The sequence below is a fragment of the Bubalus kerabau genome, chromosome 20, assembly GCF_029407905.1.
Source record: "Bubalus kerabau isolate K-KA32 ecotype Philippines breed swamp buffalo chromosome 20, PCC_UOA_SB_1v2, whole genome shotgun sequence".
NCBI lineage: Eukaryota > Metazoa > Chordata > Mammalia > Artiodactyla > Bovidae > Bubalus > Bubalus kerabau.
In genome coordinates this window covers 15,066,201-15,092,437 of record NC_073643.1, presented here as the reverse complement: position 1 = coordinate 15,092,437, position 26,237 = coordinate 15,066,201, and the positions used below count along the sequence as shown (strand labels likewise).

Genomic DNA, 26,237 nt, shown 5'->3' with positions numbered 1-26,237 from the left:
ACCGATATCCTGGGAGGCTCCTGCACACCGGAGAGGGCCCACATCCACCACACTGCAAGGACGGAGGAACTGAGGTCTCCCGGGGGCACCCCAAGAGTCCTTTCCCTCAGGGTCCAAAACCACGCTCTTCCCTGGGAAGGAATAAAGTGCAACTTCAAAGCAAAGGGAACCTGGGATTTCCCCACCCAGCATCTCCACAGAACCCTGAGGACTACTAGAACTCCCAAGACATCTGAAGAGGACATCAACTATCAGAGGGCCACTGAGAGACCTTACCAAGGGAAACCACATTTGCATAATTCTCCAGCATCACCTCCCTGTACAGGGCCCTCTGCGCAGAGTCCAGGCTGGCCCATTGGTTCTGGGTGAAGTACACGGCCACGTCCTCAAAGGTCACTGGCTCCTGAAACAACAGGTTCCTGCTCAGGCTCTGAGTGAGGGCCAGAGGGGGCCAGTGTGAGCTTCAGGGAAGAAATGGACCTGCCAAGGTCTGTGACTCTGAGCCCCGTGGAAGGTCTGTTCTATGGACAAAAGCACTCAGTACCCCAGCCCTCAGTCAGGGCTCCCACCTTCAAATGTGGAACACCAAGGCTATCCCACTTGCTCAGCTCTGCAGCTCCAAACTGTCATCCCAACCTCACAGCCTGGCATCTGGGGCTCTCCAGGCTGTAACTGTGTTAACCTCTTATGTTCCTGTCTCCATGGAGCTGTCTCTCTAGGACCCACAGACCTGAGGTACCCATAACCTGTCACCTTATCTCTGTACACCAACTACTCTCCCCGTCTCCTCTCAGCCAAAGTACACGTACACCACCGGACATATTCCCTGCTCAGTTTCTCCTCGGCCTTCCCCACCAGCTTCCACTACACACAGAGAAGCCACTCCTTAGAAATAGCCCCAGTACAGCTATACGTTAAAAAAAAAAAAAGAAATCAGAACATTCTTTAACACAATATATAACAACAAAATCAAAATAGATTAAAGATCTAAATGTAAGACAGGATACTATAAAACTCGTAGAGGAAAACATAGGCAGAACACTTTTTGACATAAATCACAGTAATATCTTTTTCAGTTTGTCTCCCAGAGTAATGAAAAGAAAAACAAAAGTAAACAAATGGAACCTAATTACACTCAAAAGCCTTTGCACAGCAAAAACCCAAAGTGAGAGAAAATATCTGTAAATACGACTGACAAAGGATTAATCTTCCAAATTTACAAACAGCTTATGCATTCAATATGAAAAAAAAATCCAATCAAAAATGGACAGAAGATCCAAACAGACATTTCTCCAAAAAAGACATACATATGGCCAAGAGGCATGTGAAAAAAATGTCAGCATCTTTAGAGAGACTATTAGAGAAATGCAAGTCAAAACTGCAATGAGGTATCACACAGTTCAGAACAGTCATCACCTAAAAATCTACAAACAATAAATGCTGGAGAGGGTGTGGAGAAAAGTGAACCTCCCTACACCGTTGATGGGAATGTACACTGGCACGGCCTCTGTGAATAAGAGTACAGAGGTTTCCTTAAAAACTAAAAACAGAGCTACCACATGATCTAGCAATCCCACTGCTGGGCATATATCCAGAGAAAACCATAATTCAAACAGATACATGCACCCCAATGTTCAGGGTAGTGCAGCACTGTTTACAACAGCCAGGACATGGAAGCAGCCTAAATGCCCATCGATGGAGGAGTGGATAAAGAAGATGTGGCACATATATACAGTGGAATGCTGTTGCTGATGTTTAGTAATTCAGTTGTGCCTGACTCTCTTGCGACCCCAAGGGCTACAGCCCGCCAGGCTCCTCTGTCCATGGGATTTACCAGGCAAGAATACTGGAGTGGTCGCCATTTTCTTCTCCACGGGGTTCTCCTGCGTCTCCTGCATTGGCAGGCGGATTCTTTACCACTGAGCCACCTGGGAAACCCACAATGGAATATACTTGGCCATAAAAAAAGAATAAGATTATGCCATCTGCAGTAACATGGATGGACCTAGAGATAGTCATATTGAGTTAAGTAAGTCATATGGAGAGAGGGAAAATCATATGATGTAGCTTGTATGTAGAATGTTAAAAAAAACAAACAAACAAAAAAAAAAACAAGATACAAAAGAACTAAACAGAAACAGACTCACAGACTTAGAGAATGAATTTGTGGTTACCAGAGGGGAAGGTCAGTAGGGAGGGAAAGATTGGGAGTTTGGGACTGACATGTATACACTACTATGTTTAAAAGATATAGAAAAGAATTTGAAAAAGTATAGATACTTGAAAATGTATAACTGAATTGCTGTGCTGTATACCTGAAACTAACACATTGTTAATCAACTATACTACAACATGAAATAAAAATTTTTTAAAAATCACTCCCAATATTTCACAAATTTCTTTTCATTCCTTCTTACCATATCAGAAGGCCAGCTCTCTTGAAGGAAACCTGCAGCCTGCCTATTCTGGCCTCTTCTCTGAACTGCACATCTTCAAAGAAGACCGGCTGTGTGCTGTCTCCGAGCACCAGCACACCCCCTGCCCCGCGTCTTGAGCTTCATCCCACTTGCAAAAGTTCACCCCTCTCTGTCTCCCCAGGCCATCATCCCAAGAGCGACATGAACTCATATTCATAGACTAGACCCTAGGCACCAGGCTCTTGGGTGGGTACTTCTAAATCTTGTCTGTCATTTACTCTTAACAACACAATGTGAAGTCAGAGTTATTTACCCCTCTTTTTCAAAGAATGAAACTAAAGTTCAGAAAAATTCACTACTTTGCCCAAAATCACACAACCAGGAAGTGACAGAGCTGGGACTTCAACCCAAACTCGTCAAACAGCAAACCCGGGCTCCTCCCACATAGCGAGCTGCCTCCAACACAGGCTTCATGAACGTCTCCAAACACACAGCCAACCCCTGAACCTCCTCCTAACCTGGTGTCACCCCTGTCTGGAGAAGATCTTTTCACACCCACAACTTCCAAAATCAACAGTCAATCCATCTTTATCAGGCTACCTCCAGGCAACACGAGGCCCCTCCCCCAATCTAGACTGAGGGATCAGCTATTTCAGAACAGCACACATCACCCTAGAAGCCAGAGCCTCTGCATCTTCTGAGACACAAGAACAGTCTCTAATGGCATCCACTGGCTACTCTCTTTGCTTCTATGGACAGACTGCATGATGCAGACCACAGAGGCTGCGCTGCCAACCCGGAAGGGGTTTCCTCACTTCTGCACCTTCTCACCTTGATGACCCCACAGATGATTCCACCTCCTGGGAGTCTCACTACCCTATGCAGTCAGCGTTCTTTTCAGCCAATGAAAATGAAAACACCTACCCACTGGGGCTCAGCTAAGCCCCTAATTCTCTGAGTGCACCAATCTCTCCCGGCAGCCCCCAGAGCAGCCTGTGCACTGGAGACAGCACAGGGGACAGGGAGAAGGGGACACTCTCACAACGGCTGGAGGAGGCAGGGAAGAAACACATCCCCAGGACAAATGCTGCAACTGCTCCTAGCTACTCTCCTCGCTCTACACGCAGGCCGTTACGAGGGGGTCCTTTCCAAACCAGAACTATGGAATTCAAAAGGAGAGAGTGAAAGAAAAAGAACATAAAAGAACAAATTTAGAAAGTTCTCAAAGGAGAGCTGACCCTTAAACTGGGCACTGACAAAGTCCACAGGGCCCCTGGAATACTTGAGCCCCAAATCCAAACATCAGATAGAACCATGATGTCCTGTGAGTAATCACGGATTCAGCAACAAGGCATTAAGGGATTCTGAGGCCACAGCCTGGTAGGAAAACCGAAGTTCACTCTGCTTCCCGGAAGTCAAGTCTTACTCCCTCACATCTCCAGAGCTGCTTCACAGTCTTCCCCACCCAGTACCATCTTCCTTGACAGGCTGTTCTTCCCACCTGCTTTCAAATATTCCCAGGCATCATGAGTCCAAAAAAATTCCCATTATTAAAGGGGAACTTGGGCTTCCCTGGTGGTCTAGTTTTTAAGAATCTGCCTTGCAATACAGGGGACACTGGTTCGATCCCTGGTCTGGGAAGATTCCACATGCCGTGAAGCAACTAAGCCCGTGTGCCGCAGCTACTGAAGCCTGCGTGCCTAGAGACCGTGCTCCACGACAAGAGAAGCCGCTGCAACACAGAAACCCTCAAACCGCAACTAGAGAGTAGTCCCACTCACAGCTAGAGAAAGCACGGCGACAACAAAGACCCTGTGCGACCAAATTAAGGGAAACACGTTTTCTTAAATAAAGGGGAACTTGCTATTTTAAGACAGTTAGGCTATTGATATAATTTTCTTCCTCCTGTGGATGGTCCCTGTGTACCTGCACCTTATTTTTCTCCACTTATTTTTTCATCATCTAACAAATTACACTTTTATCGTGTATCTCCCTCTCACCAGAATGTAAACCATGAGGCAAGGATTCTGCTTTCTTCATTATTGCTTTCCTAGTGCACAGTAGGTTTTCCTAGTAGCTTTCCCTAGTGCCTGGCAGTAGGTAAAAGCTAGCAGTAGCTTTTCCTAATGTCTGGCAGATCCAAGGTGATTAATATGAATTTGGGGAAAGAATTAATTTCAAAAATGGTTCGATCACAAATAGAATTTTTACACTTAGGAAGAAGGTCAGAAAAGAACAGCAAATACCACTTTCACAGTGAAATGCCAGGGCATATCCATTAAAGCTGATGGCTGATAATTTACCATGCGCTGAGGTTCTATTTTTGGTAAAAGACTGGATAAGCAGCATAAATATAGCTAATGAAGTAACATAAATATCTTTGCTTGCAGATGAAATGGCTATTTGCCTAAAAAATATCTAAGACCCAAGAAAATAAATGAAAAACATTTACAACTGACAAGATAATTCATTAAGTTAGCCAGATGTAGGATACATGAACCAAAATGATTAGCTTTATGAAATATCACTATGAATGATTAAAAGACAAAATGGGAGAAAATAAGGTGCCACTCATATGAAAAATGCTAAGAGTAGACCCAACAAAAACCTGCAAAACTAAGATGAAGAAAACTAAATGATTATTAAAATAAATAAAACAGGAACTGAATAAATTAGAATATGCAGTGTTTCTAAATGGGAAGAATCAAACTTGTAAAGAAGCCAATTATCCCCAATTTTGCCTATGATTCCAATAAAATCAACTTCTCCACCAAAAAAAATCAATGGGATGAATGCAGACGCTGGGGCTCATTTAAAGTCATCTGAGAAAAGTAAGTGTGAGAGACTACCTGAGAAGGTTTTGAAGGAAACACATTTTTGAAAGAAAAGATGGGAGGGAATCGAACCCTACCTGAAAAGGACAATACTTCGAGGAAATGAGAATATAAGCCATAGATAGTGAGAAAACATATAAAGAGAAATACATAATAAAGGACTATTATCCCAAGTACACAAAGAACTCTAAAAACTCAACAGAAAAATGAAGAACCTGATTAAAAAATGGGCAAAAGACCCGAACAGAAATCTCACCAAAGACGTTATACAGACAGCAAACAGGTAGACAAAAAGATACTCTACAGCATATGTGTTCAGGGAAATGCAAATTAAAACAATGAGATACCACAACACACCTAGTAGAAGGACCAAAATCCGAAACACTGACACCACCAAACACTGGTGAGGATGTGGAGCAACACGAGCTCTCCTTCACTGCTGGTGAAAATACAAACTGCTGCAGTCACTTTGGAAGACAGTTTAACAGCTCCTTACAAAACCAGAATAAACACATTCTAACCATACGATCCAGCAATCAGACTCCTTGGTATCTTCCCAATGAGCTAAAAACTTATGGCCACACAAAAACAAGCACAAGGATGCTTACAGTAGTTTTATTCATAATTGCCAATCCTTGGAAGCAACCAAATGGGCCTTCAGTAGGTGAATAAACTGTGGTACAGTCGGTGGAATATTATACAGCGCTTTAAAAAGCTATCAAGCCATGAAAAGTCACACAGGAACCTGAAATGAATACTACTAAGTGAATGAAACCAACATGAAAAGGTATGATACCAACTACACAGTATTGTGGAAAAAGCAAAAAGATTGACAGTTGCCAGGAAGGGAGGGCAGGACACAGGATTTTTAGAGCCTGTGAAAAGACACTGTATGATATGATAATAGTAAATGCACATCATTACACACATGTAATCCACAGAATGTACAACACCAAGAATGAACCCTAGTGCAAGCTATGGACTCTGGGTGACTATGATGTGTCAATGTAGGTTCATCAATTGAACTAATGTACCACTCTGATAATGAGCTATGCATGTATGGGGCCAAAAAGCATATGGGGACTCTGTGCTATTTGTTTAATTATGCTATGAACCTAAAAGTTCTCTAAAAAAAAAAAAAAAAAAAAAAAAAAGAAGTCTACTAAGAAAAGAAAAGGGAGGGAGCAACACTTAATCTCTTACCTGGATTGTAATATCCTCCAAAATGACTCACATTCTTTTGCAACCAACTCACCACTATAGGCCAAAAATCTTTTTGATACGTAAATCCATTCCTTTCACATGCCCTGCTTACAATCCTTTAGCATCTTCCTACTGAACTCAGAAGTGAGACCAGAGTCTTCACAGTGACCTCCGAGACACTAGCTGTGCCTAGTTGTCCCACCTCACAGTGAACTAGTTCCTCTAACCTTTACTTGTCTCTAGAATACACCCAGCTTTCTCCCCTACCTCAGGGCTGATGCATTTGCTATACTCCCTGGAAAGCTCAGCTTTGGCTCTCTCTCCAGTAGTTCTCCAGCCTATTTTTACTTCTTTCATGAGGTCTCAAGCTCATGTGACCACCTCCATGAGGGCTTCCCTGACGACCACCTTCACAGGGAGCTTCTTTGAGGCTTCTCAAATTTGAGAGGGTGCATAAGAATCACCCACAGAACTTACTACAACAGATTCCTGACACGACCTACCCTCCTCCCCAGGATGATTATTGATCTAGGGTGGTACCTAGCAACTAGTGATTTTAATGAGCACCCAAGTGATCCTGATGCTGCCCACCTGAGGCCCTCACTGTTAGGAAGCACGGTACTTGAGCAACAGGTACTTATGATATCAACTTACTTGTTTTTGGTAAAAGTACTCTCCATGAGAAAGGAGAACTTGTCTGCATTATTCAGACTAGCACTATGTGCCTAGTCTGAAAGCACATATGGAAAGAACAATGCAGGTCTCTCTGGGATACATCTAGTATCTGTGGAGCAACCTCTTCAATTGAGAATTTTTCTCAAGCGGTTTCTCACCTAGCAACCTTATTTTTTTTGCTAATCCCATATTCCTAATTTATCCCCCACCCCCAACGTGTTTCCCTCTAGATAAGGTTGTTTTCTATATCTGTTCACACAACTTTTATTTGTACAACATGATCTGGATTTTCACATTCTGAGGGAATTTCTTGACGTGAGTCCCCCCTTTTCTACTTAAACCTATACGTCCAAACTCTTCACACTACACACAAGACTCTTACCTCCCCCACCACGTATTTACAACCTTAACCCTGGGGATGGATTCAGGGGGAAACCACAGCCTCGCCAACTTAGGCCTTTTCAGTCCCTTCCTAATGACCTGATAGCTAACGTGACCTTTAAGACTGAAATGAAGGTAGGCTCACCTGAGGCCAAGTGGTTTGGAGCATGGCTGATGTCCCCTGGCTCTGTGCACTCTTCCCGGTTTGGAAAAGCAAGAACCTTAAAAGCTAAGACAAGAAGAGCCATGAGCGCAATGGTCCCTTTTCTACATCACCAACAACCGCCCACAGTCTTCCGTCTCATTTCCAGCAGTGGCAGGAGTCTCTACCAGCCCTCCACTGGCTGATGGTCCCCACCTCCTCATGAATTGCTCTAGCTGGTATTCGGGACAATCCACCACCTGCCTCCTCTGCCCAAGAGCGCTCCTGGGACCATTCACACGGACCGAGACACACGTGACTAATTCGGCCCCTACAGTTCTGGGTCTGAACAAACTTAAAAAACTAAAAAAGTGCTTATGGGGACCACGTCACTGACTCCCAAAAGTGCCTATGGAGGAGACAAAGGCAGCTGGATTTGGACTGGGTGAAATATTCATGGTCACGTTAGCTATCAGGTGACGGGAGACCCCAAGAGGCTCTCCACCCAAGCAAGCAGGAGACCCCAAACATCAGAAACTTCAGTACCGGCCACAGGGGGCTGTTGGGCCAACTTCTTTTAGACAAAAAAAGGATCACGCCTCGGTGGGCAGGGGACTGAACCAGGACTCTAGAGGCCCGCAGCCACCTCGGCGGCTTCTGTGAGGCCGAGACGCCGGGGCATCCGGTCAGAAGGAGGCGAGTTCAGGGGCAGCGTGCTGACGAGGCGCTAAGGAAAACCAGGAAGCCGGCGCCTAACGGGACTGGCAAGAAGAGCTAGCCAGAATTTACCCTCTTTCCCTCATAACCCCTAGAAACGGTTCTCTCAACGATCATGCAGAACCCAGCGCAGGTGTCCACCATCCCTCTAGGCCGCCCATCTCGGTGGTTCCGGCGGCGCGACCTCACGTAACCCGAAGGGGCTGGGCTTCGGACAGGCGCTTTCCCGTGACGTCATTGGTGGGCGCGGTAACACCGAACTAGGGGTGGTCCCTCCGCCCTTGTGCTCCAGCCGCTCAGCGGACTAGAGGTTGGGTGTCGCGGCACCCCTTAATCTACTCATATCTCGGCCTCTGGGCCCAGGTATGTGCTGTGTGCTAAGTCGCTTCAGTAGTGTCCGACTCTGCGACCCCATGGCTCCTCTGTCCATGGAATTTCCCAGGTAAGAATACTGGAGTGAGTAGCCATCTCCTCCTCCGGGGGATCCTCCAGACCCAAGAATCGAACCCGCGTCTCCTGCATTTGCAGGCGAATTCACCACTGGCCCACCTGGGAATCCGGTGCAAGCGGCTGAATGGTTCCAGTCCTGAGGATTTCCCAGGAGTGGACACTACTTGTGGTTGCCATCCCAGATAACAGGGACATTGCTCCAGATGTGCCCACGCGGCCTGAGCCCTGTGTCTACACCGCTGTGGGAGAATTGGAAATGGGAAGAGTAGTGCCCACTATTTCAGAGGCCAAATGTGTACGGGTTGAGAACGTCAACCAGCTAGTTCCAGAAACCTGGCTGAACCATTCACTAACTGGATTTGCCTGTTTCATTGTCTGTTATATGGGTATAATGGGGGTACCCCCCCACAAAGGGCTGTTGAAGTTTAATAATTAAATGAATTCACAGATTGGTACAGTGTTTACGGTGGTGTCTGGCACGAAATAAGTGCTTGTGAGTCTGTTCTGTTTTGTAACTGTGTTGTTTTTAGAGATACAAGTCCTGCTGGGACTCCAATCTGTGACACAGTTTAGGAAACAGCCATTAGCATTTATTCTTAGAGCCCCTTCCCACCATGTATCTGTATGTATGTTCCAGGCTCAACTTGGAGAAATTCAGCACCTCTGTCCAGAAAGGTTTTAATTACAAAGGCATCTTCAGTTCGTGCAACTACATGACAGAGGGCCAGGTTAGTAACTGAACCAGGAATGGCTTCTCTCCTGTGGCCACAGGTACTGTGGTGTCCAGGGACTTCTCCTTTGCTGTTTCAGATGCCCTATGATGGAACCTTTAGCACTCAGTTGCTCAGTCATGTCTGACTCTTTGCGACCCCATGTACTGTAGCCTGCCAAGCTCCTCTGTCCATGGGATTTTCTAGGCAAGAATACTGGAGTGGGTTGCTGTTTCCTCCTCCAGGGAATCTTCGCAACCCAGGGATCAAACCCATGTCTCTTATGTCTCCTGCATTGGCAGGCAGATTCTTTACCGCTAATGCCACCTAGGAAGCCCTATGATGGGGGCCTTTCACACACTGTATACTCAGATTCTCCTGCAATTAAGCATCTGCTTCACATTGCTCCAGCCCAGCTCCCTTTTGTAATTACACATATAAATAGATACTGAAACCAAACAGAAACAGCTAGATGGCAACAGCAATCCAAAAGGAAAAACTAATATGTTTTAAAATATAAATTTGTTGCAGTTAATTCATATTCATTGTTGTGTTGCACTAGTCACTTACATGGTCTTTGTATAATAACTAAGATATATGAGACCTTAATATGTGCTAGAAACTATGCTAAGGCTTTATAAGCATCATTGCTTTTCATCTTCATTTCTTAGGTAAGTACTGTTACATTCCCCGTTTTACAAGTGAGAATACTGAACCTAAAGAAGTTTAGATGTAATAAGAGGCCACAGAGCTAGGAAAGCTTATTAACCAACATCTGTACAGTTTCTCCTGGGAGCTGAAAAGCACTTTAAATACCATGGAAACATTACAGAGAATTCCCTGCCTCCAGAGCCCACTGCCTCTGCTGCACTATTCAGCCCTCCTGTGTTTTCCCAGCAATTGTCTGAACTGCCTGATGTCATGGTATTTGCAGTCCTCCTCCTGTCCCCCCTAGATTCATGCTCTACTCATCTACTATCCCAACAGCGTCTTCCAAAATCTTCTAAATTCCATGGCCCCCAAAGACAGGTGTGAATAATTGGCACAGGAGACCTACCTGTTGGCAGACTTTGACTTTAGAAACTGATGTGGGTTTCTAGCCCCCAGAAAATTGTAGTGACGGGTGCTTCCACTTCATGCAATTAAACGGATCTTCTGAAAATCATGTTCTCTCTGTAGACAAAGGTATCTCCTGCTGGGATAATCTCATCTCACCTCAAACCACGTTTCCTCAAGCACACCCCCACCTGGGTGGACACACATCCACGCCTGCCATAACTGCTTGTCAAAGGGGAAGCCAAGTCAGGCCAGAGTCTGGCACTGACTTCTCAGAGTGCTCATCTAAGAAAAGCTGTCAGGAAGCTAGCATTCCTGAAGCCCCACCGTGTGCCGTGTTCTTCACAATCATGACCTTAGCCTGCAGCAACTCTCCAAGGTAGTTAGCTCTTACCCTCTTTGTACACATAAGGGAGCTAAGGCTCCGGGCTTTGGGTGACTTGCCTGTGGTCATGCAGCTGGTAAGCAGTAGGAATTGGATTTGAACCCAGATATATTTGACTCAAAAACCTCTATGCTGTGGTAGATGTATTTCCTCATCTTCCTCACATCAGTCTCTCCCCAGAGAAGAACTGAGGCTCCACTGGTGACTGGCTATTTCCCTTTTCTCTCCCTTCTCTCCCCTTCTTCCCTTCACCCCTCCACCCCCACTGCTGCTGCTGCTAAGTCGCTTGAGTCGAGTCCGACTCTGCGACCCCACAGACGGCAGCCCACCAGGCTCCGCCGCCCCTGGGATTCTCCAGGCAAGAACACTGGAGTGGGTTCCACCCCCACTAGTGAGTTTTAATGTTGGAACGTGGGGATTGAGAGGTTCTAGATATGGGGAGTCAAGCCCATCAGTCCCTCATTCATCCCACTGTGGGTTTGGGAGGCCATGTGATTATTTTTCAGATGACGCCCGTGTTCTCTGCAGAGGCACAGATTGAAAAGAATTCATAAGAGGATTTTCAGAGCGTGTCTTTGTGATGTGTTTGGTTGTATGCACAGCGTGCAGAATTTATGAGCATTTAAGAAATCAGCCCCCACTGCAAAGCACCTTCAGTGCTTCTCCCAGATGCCAGTTCCCCGTGATGCCAAGGTGCCTCTGCCAAATCAGAGGACGTTTAGAACAAACGCTCCATGGAATATCTGCAGAATAATGTGATAGGAAAAGGAGCAGCCCAGCCTCTGCCGCTGAACGCAGAGTCTAGCTTGCCTGCTGTGCCCTCTCTTCCTCTCCTTTTCCGAGTCTGGCTGCTGAGATCTTTCTCGTGTGCGCTCAGGGATCCTGGAGGATGAGTCAGGCCCGTGTGTCAGTGGTGCCATTGGTACAAAACTCAGAATATCCAAGACACACAGAGCCTCCCAATTTTAAGACTTGAGTATAAATCCTCCTAGGTTCAGTGGGATTTCCCTGGTGGTCCAGTGGTTAAAACGCTGGGTTTCCAATGCACAGGGGGTGGGTTCAATCCTTGAAAGGGAACTAAGATCCTACATGCCACACAGCCAAAAATAAGTAACCAAATTCTAGTAGGTTCAATGAGACAAAATGGCTCAATGTATTCTTACGGCTGCACCATCCCTTTTATTGGGTTTGGCCCGAATGGAACCTGCCTTGGAACCCAGGACAGTTTCTGAAAATAAATAGTGCTTAGGGAAAGTCTAAATCTTTGAGGGGTATAACTACAAAGAGCCTCTAATGGTTTGCGGCAGGGTGAAAAGACTTCTCTTACATCAGTCCTACTCTCTCACCACCCCATTCAACCCACCAGGAGAAACCCTGGAAATTACAGAACACTTACCTGGCGCTGAGACCACACATTGTCAGTTAATTCCAGAAATCTCCAGAGTGCAACACGGAACGAGAAGGGATGGAATCCTAAGAATAGAGTTACAAGAGACAAGAAATGAAGGCAGAATTTTGTTTATGTGAGGAATAGTCATCTGTGTAAAACTGCAGGAAATGAATTCTCACCATGGTGAAGCATATTTGTTCTTAAACTGCCTTAGAAGGAAACAAGCAACAATGCAGGCTGAAGCCCTTCCTTCGCTAACATTCTGTATTAGAGAAACAACGAACAGGGTGTGTGTGTACAGAGAGTCTAAGAAATTAGCTCATGCAGGGACTTCCCTAGCGGCCCAGTGTATAACAATGTGCCTGCCAGTGCAGGGGACACAGGTTCAATCCCTGGTCTGGAAGATTTCACATGCTGCAGAGCAACTAAGCCTTTGCACCACAATTTCAGAAGTCCATCCTCACACCTGGAGCCCGTGCTCCACAACAAGAGGAGCCACTGCAATGAGAGCCCTCTCACCACAACAAAGACTAGCTCCTATTTGCCACAACTAGCAACAAAGACGCAGTGCAGCCCAAAAGAAATAAATATAAACTGCATCTTAAAAAAGTTTTAAAGAAATGAGCTCATGCATATGTGTGTGTGTGTGAAAGTTGCTCAGTCATGTCTGATTCTTTGCAGCCCCATGGACTATCCAGTCTGTGGAATTCTCCAGGCCAGAATACTGGAGTGGGTAGCTGTTCCCTTCTCCAGGGGTCTTCCCAATCCAGGGATTGAACCCAGGTGTCCCACATTGCAGGCGGATTCTTTACCAGCTGAGCTACCAGGGAAGCCAATGGAATATTACACAGCCACTGACAGGGATGAAATAAGGTCATTTGTAGATATGTGGATGAACCTAGAATCACTCATACAGAATGAAGTAAGTTGGAAAGAGAAAACAAATATTGCATATTATTGCTTTTATGTGGAATCTAAAAACATGGTACAGATTAACTTATTTTCAAGGCAGGGATAGAGATGCAGACGTAGAGAATAGACATTTGGATACGGGGCAGGGGGAGAGGGGTAACTGAGATGAAATGAGAGATTAGGATTGACATATATATATACTACCATGTGTTAAATAAATAGCTAGTGGGAACTTGCTATAATATAAAGCACAGGAAGCTCATCTCGGTGCTCTGTGATGACCTAAAGGGGTGGGATGGAATATGTGTGTATATATGGCTGATTCACGTCACTGTACAGCAGAAACTAACACAATGTTGTAAAGCAATTATATTCCAATAATAACAAAGAAAGAAATTGGTTCGTGCAATTGTGGAGGCTTGGAAAGTCCAGAAGCTGCAGGGCAGGCCCACAGCTGAAGACCCAGGGAAGAGCTTCGGTCTGAGTCCAGATGTGGTCAGCTGACAGGAATCCCTCTCCCGGGAGCTCTGCCTTCTTCTCGTCAGCTCAAGATTGCTACTGCTGTCCTTCTGCCCTACCGCAAGGTTCAGCAGACGAGACCATGTTCCCATCTCTGACAGAGCCAAAGGACCTGGTAGAAGCAAAAGTCCTTGCTGACAGTGAGCAGATGTCTGACACTAGAGCACTGTGGGTGGGTCGTCAGGGGATGAAGCACCCCGAGAACAACAGGACGCATGGCTCTAAGGGGGACATCAGATCAGATCAGTCGCTCAGTCGTGTCCGATTCTTTGCGACCCCATGAATCGCAGCACGCCAGGCCTCCCTGTCCATCACCAACTCCCAGAGTTCACTCAGACTCACGTCCATCGAGTCAGTGATGCCATCCAGCCATCTCATCCTCTGTCGTCCCCTACTCCTCCTGCCCCCAATCCCTCCCAGCATCAGGGTCTTTTCCAATGAGTCAACTCTTCACATGAGGTGGCCAAAGTACTGGAGTTTCAGCCTCAGCATCATTCCTTCCAAAGAAATCCCAGGGCTGATCTCCTTCAGAATGGACTGGTTGGATCTCCTTGCAGTCCAAGGGACTCTCAAGAGTCTTCTCCAACACCACAGTTCAAAACCATCAATTCTTCAGTGCTCAGCTTTCTTCACAGTCCAACTCTCACATCCATACATGACCACAGGAAAAACCATAGCCTTGACTAGATGAACCTTTGTCGGCAAAGTAATGTCTCTGCTTTTGAATATGCTGTCTAGGTTGGTCATAACTTTCCTTCCAAGGAGTAAGCGTCTTTTAATTTCATGGCTGCAGTCACCATCTGCAGTGATTTTGGAGCCCAGAAAAATAAAGTCTGCCACTGTTTCCACTGTTTCCCCATCTATTTCCCATGAAGTGATGGGACCGGATGCCATGATCTTTGTTTTCTGAATGTTGAGCTTTAAGCCAACTTTTTCACTCTCCACTTTCACTTTCATCAAGAGGCTTTTTAGTTCCTCTTCACTTTCTGCCATAAGGGTGGTGTCATCTGCATATCTGAGGTTATTGATATTTCTCCTGGCAATCTTGATTCCAGCTTGTGTTTCTTCCAGTCCAGCATTTCTCATGATGTACTCTGCATATAAGTTAAATAAGCAGGGTGACAATATACAGCCTTGACGAACTCCTTTTCCTATTTGGAACCAGTCTGTTGTTCTATGTCCAGTTCTAACTGTTGCTTCCTGACCTGCATACAAATTTCTCAAGAGGCAGATCAGGTGGTCTGGTATTCCCATCTCTTTCAGAATTGTCCACAGTTTATTGTGATCCACACAGTCAAAGGCTTTGGCATAGTCACTAAAACAGAAATAGATGTTTTTCTGGAACTGTCTTGCTTTTTCGATGGTCCAGCAGATGTTGGCAATTTGATCTCTGGTTCCTCTGCCTTTTCTAAAACCAGCTTGAACATCAGGAAGTTCACGGTTCACCTATTGCTGAAGCCTGGCTTGGAGAATTTTGAGCATTACTTTACTAGCATGTGAGATGAGTGCAATTGTGCGGTAGTTTGAGCATTTTTTGGCATTGCCTTTCTTTGGGATTGGAATGAAAACTGACCTTTTCCAGGGACATAGCCCCCCATAAACCTAGCAGTGAGGGCTCCTGCATGAGTGGCATCTGGACAAAGAGCACACCACCCAGTACACGCTATGCTTCACATTTATGGGATCACACTCTGTGTATGGCTCTATAACCATACATTCAAAAATCATCTGGATCAGTTGACAGCTAACCAACCCTCAGACATGTGAGTGAGCCCAGCTAACGTCAGCACAGCCACCCAGCCAACCACCCCAGAGGCAGGGCAACAGATGCTCAGTGTGATAGAGGCCACCACGGCTCTGTGCCTGTGATGCTCGTGATGCCGCATTTTCTGGCAACAGATAACTGTTAGACCTACTTTCCAAGTCAAGGGATGGGCTGACAGATCGAACACTGACAGGGAAAGGCAGGTCCTACAATCCAGGGAGAGGCAGAGTGGAGTTTGTATTAAACTAGGAACCACACGCCCATCTAACGTGAACAGCTGGACTCAGTCCCAGCCAGTCACCCCAGCTGCAAATGTTGATTTGGTGCAGCTACATTAACTTTTTAAGAAAGGAGATTCAGATTTCTGTGAAATGTATTATTTTATATGTTACCAATACATTGTATTTTCCTCCAAAAGTTGGGCAATAATAACAGAAATGCAAATTATACTGATATAATTTCCTGCCTTTCCAAAAGATGAGCAAAAATCAAAAAGTTCAAAAGTACACTCTTGAAACTAACTTCCAAAGTTAATGAAACTTTGGAAGAACCAGTACCTTTACATATTGCTAGAAGGAATACAGGGGTTTCCCAGGTGGCTCAGTGGGTAAGCAATCTGCCTGCAATGCAGGAGACACCAGTTTGATTCCTGGGTCAGAAAGATCCCCTGGAGGAGGGCACGGCAACCCGTGCCAGTGTTTTTGCCTGGAGAATCCCAGAGACAGAGGAGCCTGGTGGACTACAGTCCCTAGGGTGGCAAAGAGTCAGAGACAAAGTGACTGAACACACAGGCTTGCACACAGAAGGAATGCAAATGGAATAACCTGTACGGAAGAGAATTTGAAGATATTTAGCAAAATTATATATTCTTTTACCCTTTGATTCAGTAATCATACTTCTTGTAATCTATTTCAAATATATACTGGCAAATATAAAAAATATATATGGAGCTTCCCTGGTGGCTCAGAGGTAAAGAATCCGCCTGCCAATGCAGGGGACATGGGTTTGATCCCTGGTCCAGGAGGATCCCACATGCCAAGGGACATCTAAGCCTGTGCACCACAGGTACTGACCCAGTGCTCTAGAGCCGTGAGCTGCAATTACTGAAGCCCACGGTGCCTAGAGCCCATGCTCTGCAACAAGAGAAACCACTGCAATGAGAAGTCTGGACACCATAACTAAAGAGGAGCGCCTGCTCACTGCAACTAGAGAAAGCCCACGCACAGCAACAAAGAGCCAGTGCAGCCGTAAATAAATCTTAAAAAATCACACTGCAGTCATAAATAGATAAATCTTTCTTTAAAAAGAGAGAGGTAAAAAAAAAAATAAAAAATAAAAAGAGAGAGGTGTACAAGGACACTCTATAATAGCTAAGACAGAAAACAACTAAAATGCCACAATCTGGGACTGGCTGAATAAAGTATGCACATCCTTATGACAGAGTAGTATATAACTATATTGTAATAATGAGTATCTCCATCTACTAAGGAGGAATTTCCAGGATACATTGTTAAAGTGATTTTAAGTGCAGAAAAATGTGTATACTACCATTTCTATAATAAAGGATATAAATATATACAGATTTAATTCTATTTTTCCATGGACAAATAAACCACAAAAAGGTTTTAAGGGTTCTCTATAGGATAAAGAAAGGTATAGAGTGTATGAGACAAGGATAGATACAAACTAGACTTGCATATATTTTGGTTTCTATGTATGTCTTTGATACTATGTGATTCAATTTTAAAATATTAATCCCAAAATATAAAAAAATAAATGAACCTAACTGTGTATCCATTTTGGTAGCAAAACTACACAAAGAGAAGCTATAAGAATTTGTGCTCCCCTAGTGGGATGCATCCTAAGTACAAAAAGGACTGTAGATGGTACTGATGAACCTATTTGCAGGCCAGCAGTGGAGACACAGATGGAGAACAGAATTGTGGACACAGTGGGGGAAGGAGGGACGAATTGAGAGAGCAGCATGGAAACATATACATAACCGTATGTAAAACAGAGGCAGTGGGAATTTGTTGTATGACACAGAGAGCTCACATCAGGTGCTCTGTGACAACCTAGAAGGATGGGATGGGTGGGAGGCGGGAGGAAGGTTCAAGAGAAAGGGGACATATGTATGCCTGTGGCTGATCATGTTGATGTGTGGCAGAGACCAATACAATATTGTAAAGCAGCTATCCTCCAACTTTAAAAAACAGCAACAGAGTAAACTTTTCAGTAATGATATTACTGTGGTTCTGCTATTTTAGACTTGTCATTTGGGTAATGCAATGTCAGATAAAACTGAAAAATTACATGATATTTTATCATTCATGTTGTTTTTGAGAACAAAGATTCTGGCTGTGGGAAGAAGGAAATACAAGTATTAGAAGAACTGAGTAAAAAGCATATAATCCAGAACCTTAAAAGGAAGCATAGGTTCAAATTCATGATGTATTTCATGACTAATAGATAGCTAGCTAGATAGGTAGACAGATACATAGACAGACAGGTACTTCCTGTTTCCCAGTTCTGTCCTGTTCCCAGTTCTGTCCACTGGAAACTGACAGTGCTGATCACAGTGAGCACCCGTAGTAGGCTCTCTACAGACCATTTCTCATGAAAAGGAACCAGTGCTGCCTGGACAAATAGAACTCCCAGTGGCCAAAGATGGGACAGTCTGAGCATGGGTAATAATAATAGTGAAGATAAATAATAAAATGAATCATGATAATCTTTGCAAATGAATTCAAACATGTCAGCTATGATTAAATCCATGGATTCATAAAGATGCTTTAATAAGACAGTTGGGAAAACGTGAATTGTGATGGCTACTCCATAATGTTAAGGAATCTAGGAGCAAAAATGGTAATTGAAGCTACGTTTTTAAAATAGTTCTTATATTTAAAAGATGCATACAGCCAATCCTTAGTATTCACAGGTTCTATATTTGCGGATTTCTGTACTCATAAAATTCACTAGTAACCCCAAAATCAATACCCTGGGTGTTTTTGTGGTCATTCACAGACGTGTGAAGAATGGCAGAAGCCTTGAGTCACCCACCCTGCATATTCCTAGATGAGGTTGATCAAGGGGACTCTGCCTTCTTCATTTGTCCTTTAGGCTATACACAAATGCCTTTTCTGTAGTCTTATTTAATGTCACTCTGTTCACACTTTTGTGCTACTTTTTGTTAGTAATTTTACCACTTAGGATGGCTCCAGAGTTATGTCCTGAAATGCAATCCAGTGTTCCTAAAAGCAAGAAGGCTGTGATGCGCCTTATGGAGAAAATACGTCTGTTAGATAAACTTCATTCAGGCATGAGTTATGATAATGTTGGCCATGAGTTCAGTATTAATGAATCAATGATGTATATTAAATAACTTGTCTCTAAAATAAAACACACGTAAAATAAGGTCATGTTTTTATTAGCTGATGAAACTATGGCCAGAGTCTCACAGAAACCTACTTCTGTATTTCCCCTGAGAGAAAGGGTTCTTCTGTATTGGCTAATTCAGTGTTCACAGTGACTTTATGGAACTTAACTACCACAGATCACTTCGTGGCAAATAGATGGGGGAAAAATGCAAACAGTGACAAGACTTTATTTTCTTGGGCTCCAGAATCATTGCAGATAGTGACTACAGCCATGAAATTAAAAGACACTTGCTCCTTGGAAGAAAAACTATGACAAACCTAGACAGTGTATTAAAAAGCAGAGACATCACTTTGCCGACAAAGGTCCATATAGTCAAAGCTATGGCTTTTCCAGTAGTCATGTATGGATGTGAGAGCTGGACTATATAGAAAGCTGAGCACCAAAGAATTGATGTATTTGAACTGTGGTGTTGGAGAAAACTCTTGAGAGTCCCTTGGACAGCAAGGAGATCCAACCAGTCCATCCTAAAGGAAATCAGTCCTGAACATTCATTGGAAGGACTGATGTGGAAGCTGAAACTCCAATATTTTGACCACCTGATGGGAAGAACTGACTCATTTGAAAAGACCCTGATGCTGGGAAAGAATGAAGGCGGGAGAAGGGGACGACAGAGGATGAGATGGTTGGATGGCATCACCGACTCAATGGACATGAGTTTGAGTAAACTCTGGGAGTTGGTGATGGACAGGGAGGCCTGGCGTGCTGCAATCCATGGGGTCACAAAGAGTCAGACACGACTGAGCAACTGAACTGAACTGATATTCTCCCAATAAGATGGGCCAATGAGCATATTTAACCTGAGCTATGGACCTCCAGTTGTCTATATACCAGCAATGGCCTTGCCAGACAGAGCCATCCATGGGCTCTTTGCTGAGAGCCAGGCCTTAACCTTCAAATATGTGGCCTCATTTACCCATGTGAAGTACCTCCAAGAGGAAATACAAGTTTATCTTGATTCTTCACCCACTAAATTTTGCCCAAGAAATTAAAAGGAACTATAATGATACAAATGGGTTTCCCAGGAGGCTTGGTGATAAAGAACCCACCTGCACCACAGGAGACTCAGGAGACTCGGGTTCGATCTCTGGATTGGGAAGACTCCCGGAGGAGGAAATGGCAACCCACTCCAGTATTCTTGCCTGGAGAATTCCATGGATAAAGGAGCCTGGTGGGCTACAGTCCATGGGGTTGCAAAGAGTTGAACACAACTCAGCACAGCACAGCAGTGATATAATTATCTTATCATTATAAAAACCTTTTTAAATAGGCATTTGCTATTAATATACCACTGGGGGGCCCTCCTGCATTGAATGGTTGAGGACTGTCTCTAAAAAACAGCCTTTTCAATTCGGGTCGGCTGGTATTCCCTGAAGGTCTCTGCCAGCTTGTTTCTCAATGTCTCCATAAGGTACCTGGGTTTCGAAGTAGGTAGAAAGTCAAACGGGGAGGACATGAACTAGACGGGAGAAGATGCAGTGTAGGCTTTGTGCTTCTCTGGTTGGGACGGAAACCCAGAAGGAAGACAGTTGTGCTGCCTTCCACAGCACAGCTCCTCCTGATGAGGAGCGCCACAGAGAAGGTGCTGTGAATGGGCTCACAAGGCGACTCAGGAGCTCTGAGCACCACATCCAGAAATGACAGCGCCTAAGGGCCACTTGCTGTGTCTCTTGCGTTGAGACTGTAAAATGGACTCCGTGAAACCCTGAGAAGCCCGCCCTAGTGTGTCATCAGCTAGAACCGCAGCACGCTGCCATGCCCTGGCTGGTAAAAGGGGTGTCGGCCCAGCATGATCAGCTTGGACCAAGCAGGGTTTACCCCCTGGGGATGCCCCTGCTACACATGGCCAGTCGAAGGAGGGAAATGCTGAACAAAATCCAGAAGAGGAACAAATGGATGGGCTGTTTCGTGGGCAAACGACAGCAGCTGCCACGTACGTTTACATTGCTCTTCACAGGGTTGTTTTTAGAACCTGTTGAGTTCTGATGCTGATCATTGAGGATGTAATTTTTTACATCTCACTATACTCCATCGTTCTCCCAATATATCACAAATTTTGACTATAAAAATGCAGTGTTTACTTATCATGACTAAATATCATTACCTGATAAGTCATGGTGTGTTTTATGATTACCTTTTCTTTATTTCTTAAATTTTTGGCTTTTCCTGTACTTCATAGTTGCCTGGATTTTTTTTTCTTTTGAAATTTGCTTTGTTTTGTATTGCTCCTTATTATTATTATTTTTTTTTCCCGAAATTCTCCCACAGATTTGTGAAACAATAATTTTCTGAACACTCAAACACTTCCAAGTAATTTATCAGTCCCATCTGGTTTTTTTTTTTTTTTTCCTCAGATCTCTCTCCCGCCATGCTTCATCCTTCTGTTCCAATCTGGACTGATTACTGTTGCCTTCTTGGGGCTTCCTTTTCTCCTCCTCCTGTGCTGGATTTCCAATTTCCTAGATCATCTGTAGTTTTTTTCTACATTGCTTCCTTATTTTTCTGAAGCACATCTTGTAACATGATGGTTAAACTATTTGGTCCTTGGATGCCTGAAAACATGTTTATATTACTTTTTTTATATTTCCAACTTATAGAATAGTTCTAAGAATAGTTACATGAAACTTGTGTTACCTTTTACACACTTTGACCTGTTACTAGCATTTTGTTCCATATTCTTTAATATCTGCTTTTTCTTTTTCTGTCTCTCCTCTTTCTCTCTCATGGATGGATGGATGGAGGGAGGGAGGGGTAGATGGATGGAGAGAGATAATCATTTTCTCTGAAATATTTAAGAGTAATGTTCATACAGTGTGGAGAGTCCCTAAAAAAACTGGAAATATAACTGCCATATGACCCAGCAATCCCACTGCTGGGCATACACACTGAGGAAACCAGAATTGAAAGAGACACGTGTACCCCAGTGTTCACTGCAGCACTGTTTACAATAGCTAGGACATGGAAGCAACCTAGATGTCCCTCGGCAGACAAATGGATAAGAAAGCTGTGGTACATATACACAATGGAATATTACTCAGCTATTAAAAAGAACACATTTGAATCAGTCCTAATGAGGTGGATGAAACTGGAGCCTATTATACAGAGTGAAGTAATTCAGAAAGAAAAAGACCAATTACAGTATATTAATGCATATATATGGAATTTAGAACGATGGTAACATTGACCCTATATACAAGACAGCAAAAGAGACACAGATATAAATAACAAATTTTTGGACTCTGGGAGAAGGCGAGGGTGGGATGATTTGAGAGAATAACATTGAAACATGTATATTACCACATGTGAAATAGATCACCAGTCCAAGTTTGATGCATGAAACTGGGCACTCAAAGCTGGTGCACTGGGGCAAGCCAGAGGGATGGGATGGGGAGGGAAGTGGGAGGGGGGTTCAGGATGGGGGACACATGTACACCCATGGCTCATTCATGTCAATGTATGGCAAAGACCACTACAATGTTGTAAAGTAATTAGCCTCCAATTAAATAATTTTAAAAAGTAATGTTCATACATCATGGCCCTTTATCCATAAATATTTCAGTGTGTATATTTCCTTAGAATATTCTTCCATAATAACAATAGTTAACCTTTAGTAAATTTAATATTGATCCAATTTGTATCTAATCTATTCTCTATATTTTAATGTTGCAATAATGTCCTTTTTAGCAGTTTATTTTTCCTTCAATAGACCATCCACTCAGGTATTGCATTTAGCATCATATCTCTTTAGTCACACTTAATCTGGAATACCTGCTCAGCCTTTGTCTTTTATGACACATTTTTAAAAGAACACGGAATCACCTTTTTGAATAGAAATACACCATACTGGGTTTGCCTGGTGATTCCCTGTGATTAGATTTGGGATAATCATCCCTTACTAGGATACTCACAAGTGATGTGCTTTTCTCAGGTCATCACGTATGAAGGATACAATCTCCAAATGCCCCTCTTTGGTGGTGTTAATTTTGATAATACAGTCAAGGTGCTGTGCAATTTGTAGATACTTTGTGATTTCTCTTGCAACTAATAAGCTTCCATAGGGAAACACTGAAGATTATACAAATATTCTGATCCTCATTAAATTTCCCCCTAGACTGAGCATCCATTGGTTCTTACCTGAACTAATCTTTATTATAATAGTCAGAAAGTGATTTACAGTTTCAGTACTCTCAGTACATTTATAGTTAGCACTTAGCATTCTACTTGCATTAATTTACTTTTGATGGACAGTTTGGCTAGGGATGGAATTCGAGGTTGAAAATAATTTTCTTCAGAATTTTTAAGGCACCGTCCACTCTCTTGGAGTATCCCATGATGCTACTGAGAAGTCTCGCACCATTCCAATTCCACTTCCTCGATGTTTGTGATGTGTTCCCCACTCCCACACACCCACAGAAGCTCTTAACTAGGTTCTTTTATCTTTGGTGTTCTGACAGTGCATAATGATGTGCCTGGAATTAGAATACTGTTGTCCTTTTTTCCTGGAGGCCTAACCCCCACAGTATTTCATTGTCCTACTCCACTTCAAATGAGCTGTTGCCTAGGACAGGTGTACAGCTCTCTCCCCATCCCTTCACTACTCTGTGAATATTGGATCCTCCATTTCCTGAGCTCTAAATATTTCTCTTTTTGGTTTACTCCCTTACTTTCCTGAATCCTCTAGTAACATACCTCAAGCACAATGTTAATGAGGGAATATGTTGCTGAGGAAGAGGGGAGAGACTAATAACCCACAAAGACAAACAGAGAACCTGCGCACAAGGCTGCCCACGGCATGACTGCCTCCAGTGTCCCTCGGACAGCAGCACCGATGCTGGCTTTCTCAACGTGAAAAGCAGCGCCATTTATGATTTATAGAGCAGCTCTGGGAAAATAATAAGAGTGAAACAGAAGAACAGAAGGTGCAACTGGCATTGCAGTGAGCCCTCCCCCTTCCCTGCGTAACAGAAGCCCAAATTCTGACTGAAGGAAGAGGGTTCTTTGTGACAAGGCACTAGTCTATCACTCCTGGCCTGCCGGCTTTCCGGTTAAAATCATTATTCCTTGCCCCAACAACTCATCTCCTAATTTATTGGCCTGTTGTGCAGTGAACAGGACAAGCTTGGGCTGGGTATCAAAGAGGCCTTTAGTTTAACAGAAATATTCCACTCCTTTGAAATGGAATGAGGTAAAAAATAATATATCATAACTGTGTCAATCACATATGTACTAGATGTTCATCTAAGTATTTAGAGAGATTCAAAATGGAAATATCCTCAACATTCAATAATAAGATATTAGTTCCAGGAAAAAGAGAAATCCATGTAGTGCAATATCACATGATACTACAGATGATTTGTTTACTAGGACACAAACATTGTGTTCTGCTAACTGAAAAGAACTCTGTGACAGAGTATGCATAATTATAATTCATGCATGCATGCACATTCACTGTGTGTGTGTTTGTATATTCACCAACACATTAAAAGTGGTGAAATTCAGGCCTAGGTGTTTTTCCAGGCAAGATTTTTGCTCCAAAGCATGTATAAAAAAAAAAATTAAAAGCCACTTTATATGGTCAAGAGATTAAAAGTGGAGATAATGTAGGCACCTCTTGTTAACTGCTCATAAAATAATTAGGCATCAGGACTTGCCTGCTGGTCCAGTGGTTAAGAATATATCTTGCAATGGTTCACAGGTTCAGTACCTGGTTGGGGAACTGTGATCCCACATGTCTCAGAGTAACTAAGCCCTCCAGCTGCAAGTAGAGATTCTGTGCACCACAGTGAAAGATCCCACTTGAAGCAATGAAGATTGGTATAGTATGCCTCAACTAAGACTCAATGCAGTCAAATAAATAAATATTAAAAAAATAATAATTAGGCATCTTGTTTATGGAAAATGAGACAGCTGAAAAGGTACAAGAAAACTGCCCTGTTCCCAGAACAGTGGCTATGAAGAAAACCTCCTTCTTAGGAACAGACACAATTTGGCTTCATATTTTTGCTGCCTATACCTTTGAGACTCATTATTTGCACTTTTATTGACAGAATCTAATGAACTTCACTCGTTCCTTAGATAACCAATTTGCTAATAGTCACTGAAGAACAAATTATAACTAAACTGCTAAGATTGCTGGCAAAACAAGGGCAAGAAGAAAATTCATCTATCCCATGTATTTATTTGATACACTGAGAACTGCTATACCTGAGACTGCTTTTCTTACAAAGTAAAGATTACAGCTGAAAGTGAGCATTGATATATTTCAGTTCTGTCTCTAGTCACTGTCCTGAAGCAAGGTCATTTACCATTTCTGGAGTTTTTTAAAATACAAACCTGATATAGAAAAATCTAACTTTCAGTGCATTGTGCTTAAATGTTAAATGGTAAACAGTGCCAGTAAAGTAGATATTTTTCTCATTATTAAAATCCAAGGGGAATTCCCTGGTGGTCTGATGGTTAGGACTCTCCACTTCCACTGCTAGGGGCCCGGGTTCGATCCCAGGTTGGGAAACTAAATCTCATAAGCCACAGGTCATGACTAAAACAATTCAAGGTGTCCTGCTGAAGGTGGTAATGGGGTAAATTGAAAATTGTGGCCAACTGAAATTTCCTGTGACAGTCCTGGTGGCTCAGACGGTAAAGAGTCTGCCTGCAGTGCAGGAGACCTGGGCTCACTCCCTGGGTCAGGGAGATCCCCTGCGGAAGGAAATGGAAACCCACTCCAGTATTCTTGCCTGGAAAATCTCACGGACGGAGGAGTCTGGCAGGTTACACCCCGTGGGGTTACAAAGAGTCCGACAGGACTGAGCAACTAACACACATTGTAACTAGTGAGGCGATTGGTAGAAATAACAATCATTACTGATTCATTTATGAGAAATAGATGAGCCAGCCCTACAACTGGGCTTCATGTAATAGAAGTTTCAAAATATTTTCTTTAAGCAAGATATTCTTTTATATATTAGCTAGCTTTTAAGATAATATGACTTGGGGCCTTCCCTGGTGGTGCAATGGTTAAGCATCTACCTGCTAATGAAGAGGACACAGGTTTGATCCCTGCATCCGGTCCCATCATTTCATGGGAAATAGATGTGGAAACAGTGTCAGACTTTATTTTTGGGGGCTCCAAAAATCACTGCAGATGGTGACTGCAGCCATGAAATTAAAAGACGCTTACTCCTTGGAAGGAAAGTTATGACCAACCTAGATAGCATATTCAAAAGCAGAGACATCACTTTGCCAACAA

At 43.5% G+C, this 26,237-nt stretch overlaps 1 protein-coding gene across 7 annotated transcripts in view; it reads right to left on the bottom strand.

The window, feature by feature from the left end:
- The window catches only part of ZNF621 (zinc finger protein 621), a 50,130-nt gene that overhangs the window by 5,197 nt on the left and 18,696 nt on the right, over positions 1–26,237 (bottom strand). For 5 of the 7 annotated variants that reach the window (XM_055558432.1, XM_055558433.1, XM_055558435.1 and 2 more), the window contains 3 exons: positions 12,367–12,443; positions 7,656–7,739; positions 277–403 (listed from right to left, as the gene is read on the bottom strand). In XM_055558432.1, coding sequence (XP_055414407.1) covers positions 277–403; positions 7,656–7,739; positions 12,367–12,443 — 288 coding nt within the window. Of the gene's footprint in view, positions 1–276; positions 404–7,655; positions 7,740–8,198; positions 8,626–12,366; positions 12,444–26,237 lie in introns of those variants that run through there. The other 2 variants (XM_055558439.1, XM_055558438.1) reach the window with 2 other exon arrangements.